Source organism: Ananas comosus, linkage group 2, assembly GCF_001540865.1.
Source record: "Ananas comosus cultivar F153 linkage group 2, ASM154086v1, whole genome shotgun sequence".
Lineage (NCBI taxonomy): Eukaryota > Viridiplantae > Streptophyta > Magnoliopsida > Poales > Bromeliaceae > Ananas > Ananas comosus.
In genome coordinates, this window is record NC_033622.1 from 5,661,233 (window position 1) to 5,667,170 (window position 5,938).

The window sequence follows — 5,938 nt, forward strand, 5'->3', positions numbered from 1 at the left end:
TTGTAGGGTTAGGATGATATTAGTCCTTAGGGTTAAGTGATCCCTAAGGTGATGTGTCCCACTGGATTATAATATTTAATCCAATGGTTAGAAATGATTGAAAAGAATTGATTCAAGGCTAAAAACTGCATAACAAAAAAAGGCCTTTTGCTATTAATAGTATTCTAACCCAACTCTCTCTTCTCTCTCCTCTCTCTTTCTCTCTCTCTCTCTCTCTCTCTTCTACATATATATATATTATATATATTATATATAGAATTGAGCTCCTAGCTTTTAAAAAAGATACCAATTATTGTACTTGTGATTTTTAGCCATTTGGATTAAGAGATATGCGGTTAGATGATGTGGGCCCCCTAGGGTTGAGTGGGTGGTGCGTTGAATAGTATAAGACAATGGTTAAAAAATGATCGCATGAGTAGATTAATGGTATAAAAATTTACAAGCATAAGTGCTTTGTGCTTTTTACAAGCACCATAACTGGACTATATATATATATATAGTATATATATATATATATATATATTAATATATATATATATATTATATTATATATGAGACGGATTAGAAAACTTATAAGCACCAATTGCTTGGTGCATTTAAAAGCACACTAGCCGGACTATATATATATATATATATGTATATATTAATATTAAAAATGAACATGCTGATATTGGAATAACTGGTATAAACATCTTTTATACCTTACTTTCCTCCGTGCATCAATTTACTACTAAGTTAGTTCATTGATCTCGGATCACACTGATATTGAAATGGGAATTGGCCCAAACTACATACTGGTTTAGGAATTTAAAATAGTTCCAACATATCTCAAATTCTCCTAAAACCTTCAAATGAGGTTATAGGCCATTTTACACTAGACTTTAGGGATTTGTAAAGTTTTCAATATACTATTTCTTGCTATCAATGATTTAGTAGGATAGTGTATTTCTTCTATGATATAATTTATCTTATTCTTAAAAAATGATTTGAATGTCAAATATGATATTCCATTCTAAGTATTTGATCACACTCCTAATATATATAAATTTCTTAAGTAAATAAAGAGAATATACTAAATAAGATATTCATGCATTCAAACCGTGCTTACATGGGCTATATGTACAAATTTCTTAAATATATTAAGAAAACATACCGAATAAGATATTTATGTATCCGAAATAGGGGCTAAAGTCTAAACTAAAATAATTTAGAGAAAAGGGTGAAACTTCTTATTAGGACCGTTGCGTATACGCAAATGCAAAAGATTTTTTTTTTTTGAGAAAAAGATAGCACGCTATCCATTTCATTCATTTCGAAAATAAACTTAGCTATAAAAAGTAGAGACATTAGGCCTCAAAAGAGGGAGAGAGATAGAAAGAGAGAGAGAGATTAAAAAAAAAAAGTTCCACTCAGTATCAGCAAGTCTCTGCTCATTGTTTCACCAACTCCAAATGCAAAAGATGCAAGTTCTTTTGGTCCAAATAGAACTCGCGGTCCATGTAACATCACTGCACAAAAAAAAAAAAAAAAGGAAAACAAGGAGGAAAAAAAAAAAACGCTCAACTTCTTTAAGCTAGGAAGTTCGTATCTATGCTAGAAAAATCCGAACACTCTTCTTAATTCCCCATTCCAGACTAACACAAGCAGCATAACAATATCACCATAAGAATCCATTTTCATGAAATCACTCACTCACTATCATCCTTAGCCGTTCCCTTACTAGTTGAATCTTGTGTTGTAGTCTCTGTCCACTGATCTGAATTTGTTGCTTCAGATTGGCTCAGATAAAGAAAAGGATTCACAGGAGGCACAATCTCAACCTCTCCCTCCAACATCCTCACTACACTACTCATCGAAGGCCTCGCCTCCGCCTCATACTGAACACACCACAGTGCTACTTTACACATCCTCTCTCCCTTCTCTCTATCCTTCTCGGCTATCCCCGATAGAGATAGTATGCTCTCCATGTCTCCCTTCTCAAACTTCTCCCACACCCATCTCGGAAACCACTCTTTGCTCTCACTTTGCTTAGAATCGAGATTCTTTCGCCTGCCGAGCATCTCGAATAGAAGCATACCGAAACTATACACATCGCACTTGTGGGTGACCGGAAACGGCTTCCACAGTTCGGGAGCAGCATACCCTGGAGTCCCTCTCGCCGCGTTGAACGTCATGTTATTGTAACTATCACTGTCCCTTTCACACAGCTTTGCTAAACCAAAATCTGAAACTTTGGGAGTAAAGTCTCTACTGAGAAGGACATTGGCAGGTTTTATATCGTAATGCACTATCTTCTGTTGGCACTCGTCGTGCAAGTATCGGATTCCTTTCGCCGTTCCAATCGAAATCTCATGCAGCTTTGGCCAGTCGAGTCTATTTTTCTCCTCAAATATATACTTATCTAATGAGCCATTTTCCATGAACTCGTAGACAAGTGCTTTTAGTGTTTTGTCGAAGCAAAACCCGTAGAGCCTGACAAGATTAATGTGGTATGTTCGACCGATTGTTCCGACCTCGGCCATGAACTGCTCCTCGGCTCGCCTGTCCATGCTCATCTTTAAGACTTTAACTGCTATAAGCATTCCGTTGGGGAATTGTCCTTTGTAGACTTCACCAAAGCCACCTGAGCCAAGCTTTACCGAATAGTTCTGAGTAAAAGCTATCAGCTGTTGGGGTGTGAATCTCATGGGCTTTTCTCTAAGTAATTCATCAAGAAACCTCTCAATTGGTTCTACTTCAATCGCTGAATCTTCGCTTTTGGAGTAAGTCGTCGGTGGAGTTCCATCAGTATTGTTGGTCTTCATCAGGGATATGGATGCATCATTCTTTTGCAGCTTCCTCTTTCGGCGAAATTTGGCGATAACGAAAGCTGCCAAGAGCAGTATACCACTCACAAGTCACAACCACTAATGCTAAGGTAAATAAGCAATAAGAAACTTAGAAAAAGCTTGAAGATTTTTTTTTTTGGGTTCTTAATTTTGATTTTGCTTCTTATGCCAATAGATTTGAGGGTTTTCTTACCAATGATTGCGGCGGCAATTCGACGAACCGGCATACCTGGAATGATCAAGAAATCTAAGCTTTAGTTGGTATTTTACATGTAAACGTGTCATGTTAATTAAAAATATGTATGTAGTGACCAGTAACTCATAATATCATATCTCTACACCATGAACTAATTCTGTCATTAATATATATATTTTTTCTTTTTAAGCATATATCAAGACGACTATGGTCAGGCCTTCACCTGTTTGCAATTATCAGCTGTACCTTAATAATATTGCACAAATTTTACAGTCTACTATAGTCGGCTCTGTATCTAAATAAGATCTCTATTAGCATTTATTTTCTCAATTGTAAACCTTCTATATTGCCCTGTTTCTATCAAACAAAAGTAAAGAAAATTTTCTGCTGTAGAAAAATGATCTGAGAGCAAAATACAGTAAAAAAAAAACATAGATAGAGAAAGGTATAATATACCACCAATATAAACATCATGCTAAATCTATAAAGTACTACATGATGCTGTACAAAGATCATGACGGGTTACAAAGGGTCATAAGGACTTTTTTAGGAATTGGTCCTTCATTCCACATTTATGAACACCAATTTTATTCACACCGAACAAAATTGTACCAAAACTATTCATTTTTTGATGAAAAGAAATTATCTTGCCTCTCTCCAGCTATATGAGTAAAGAGGAATAGTTCCAATTTGGTCGAATATTATATTTCTAATATATTTTGGGTCGAGATCAACTACTATTCTTCCTCTCATGCAATCTCAAATAATCTCGAAAAATGATTTCGCCAATTAAGTATTCAATTCCATTTGCGTAACTCAACATACCTCAATCTCTCACACACAATTATATTTCTACTACAATATCTAGTGATCCAAAAGGTTGATTCCATGAATTTCATTGGCAAATGTTTTGCTGCCAAAGAAGAATTTTAGTTACTACACTCCCAAGAAAAAGAAAAAACATAAAAACGACAGAGTCGTTGATGAAAAAGAAAGATGAGGCATGAGTGGAGATGAGACATACTTGGTTGTTCCTTCCCAGCTTGTCGCTGCAACAGCTCAATAAGAGATCTTGTGTGTTTCTTCTTCGAGTGCTTATGTTGAAATTGAGATGGCCAAATGCTTTTGATTTTTCAGAGAGGGAGGTTTTGGTGTGAGCAGATGAAATGTCTAGATGTTAGCCTCTATTGACCGATGAGTATTATATTCTTTTTTGATAATTAAGATTGATGAGATATGTCGGACATAAAGTAAATACAATTCAATTCTCTATTAGCTTTAAAATAAAGAATAGAAAAGGCCAATTTGCATAAAAAAATCCACTTATTTTGGGCTTTTGCAAAATCAGGTCACATTTCTCGTTTTTGCAGATTCGGTCCGCTTTTTCAGCAAACTGACCAAAATACCCTTATTATTTTTTCTCTTTCCTTTTTCTCTCTCCTCTTCGTTTTTCTCGTTCTTTTTTTTCTCGCCGAAAAAAAGTAGCGAAAGCAGAGGCGGAGGCGGAAACGGTCCGCCTCGCCTCTCACCCTCATGCTCTCGCCCTTGCCCTTGCCCTCGCCCACGCACCCCCACCTTCCTCGCCTCCGACCCCGTCAAGGCCGCGCTGCGACTTTTTTTTTTTTTGCTTTTTTCTTTTCTTTTCTTCTCCGACTCTCCTCCACCGTCTCCGACTATGACGTCTCTCTCGCCCTTCCCTGCCTTTCTCGTCTCTCCCTCTCCCTCCTTCTCTGCCGCCTCCAACGAGATACATCTTCGCCGGCGCCGACACCGACACCGTGGAGGTCACTGCGGCTTTGCAGTCTCGGAGCGGGAGAGTCCTTAGCGGCGTCGTCACCGGCGCCGTGGCTGTTGGCAGAGAGGGTGACAAAAATAATTATAGAAGAAACAAAAAAAAAAAAAGATAAAAAATTATATTAAAAAAAAGGATGAATATGAAATTGCATCGTTAACTGCAAAAAAAATTACAAGTTGCACTACTTAAGATGAAAATTACACTCTTTAGGAGATATTTACACTGTTTCTCTTCTTATTGCACTTTTCAGATGTAAACTGCATCCATTAAGATGAAAGTTACATTCTTTAAACGAAAGTTGCACTGTTTCTCCTCTTATTGCATCATTTCTCCTCTTCTTACACTATTTTTTATCTTAAATTATATCCATTTAAGAGATATTTATACTGTTTCTTCTCTTGTTGCACAATTTCTCCTCTTGTTATACTGTTTCTCCTCTTAAAGGGTGCAGTTTAAGATAAAAATAGTGTAACAAGAGGATAAATAGTGCAGTAAGAGGAGAAACAGTACAACAAGAGGAAAAACAGTATAAATATCTCTTGAAGGGGTGCAGTTTAAGATAAAAAATAGTGTAATAAGAGGAGAAATGGTGCAACAAGAGGAGAAACAGTGCAACTTTCGTTTAAAGAGTGTAATTTTCATCTTAATGAATGCAGTTTACATCAGAAAGAGTGCAATAAGAGGAGAAATAATATAAATATCTTCCAAAGAGTGTAATTTTCGTTTAAAGAGTGTAATTTTCATCTTACAACTGCAGTTTACATTTTAAGTAGTGCAACTTATATTTTTTTTACAGTTAACGATGCAATTTTATCTTCATCCTTCTTTTTCTATAATTTTATATCTTTATTTTTTTCTTGCTTCTTTTATATTTATTTTGTCGCCCCTCTCTCCCAACGGCCACGGCGCCGGCGACAACGCCGTTAAGGACCCCCGGCTTCGAGGCTGCAGCGTCGCAGTGACCTCCACGGTGTCGACGTCGGCGCCGGCGAAGATGCATCGTCGTCGAAGGCTGAGAGGAGGGAAAGGGAGGAACGAGAAGTGCGGGGGAGGGCGAGAGAGACGTCGTCGTCAGAGATGGTGGAGGAGATTTGGAGAAGAAAAGAAAAGAAAAAAGCA

The 5,938-nt window shown here is 37.0% G+C and overlaps 1 protein-coding gene across 2 annotated transcripts; it reads right to left on the minus strand.

Moving 5' to 3' along the window:
- On the minus strand, positions 1,390 to 4,229 carry LOC109723475 (rust resistance kinase Lr10-like). 2 transcript variants are annotated; one of them, XM_020251864.1, is made up of 4 exons: positions 4,049 to 4,229; positions 3,850 to 3,937; positions 3,022 to 3,057; positions 1,390 to 2,869 (listed from the first exon to the last, which is right to left on the minus strand). In XM_020251864.1, exons 3-4 carry the CDS (start codon positions 3,053 to 3,055, stop codon positions 1,689 to 1,691), a joined length of 1,215 nt encoding a protein of 404 aa, XP_020107453.1. In that variant the 5' UTR covers positions 3,056 to 3,057; positions 3,850 to 3,937; positions 4,049 to 4,229; the 3' UTR covers positions 1,390 to 1,688. The 2 variants fall into 2 exon arrangements, with proteins under 2 accessions (XP_020107453.1, XP_020107444.1); XM_020251855.1 differs by lacking the exon at positions 3,850 to 3,937.

Coding starts and splice junctions, on each gene's coding strand:
- LOC109723475 (XM_020251855.1), bottom strand. CDS start 3,055: ATGCCGGTTCGTCGAATTGCCGCCGCAATCATTG. Junction 2,870..3,021: donor AATTGCCGCCGCAATCATTG/GTAAGAAAACCC, acceptor TGCTCTTGGCAG/CTTTCGTTATCGCCAAATTT.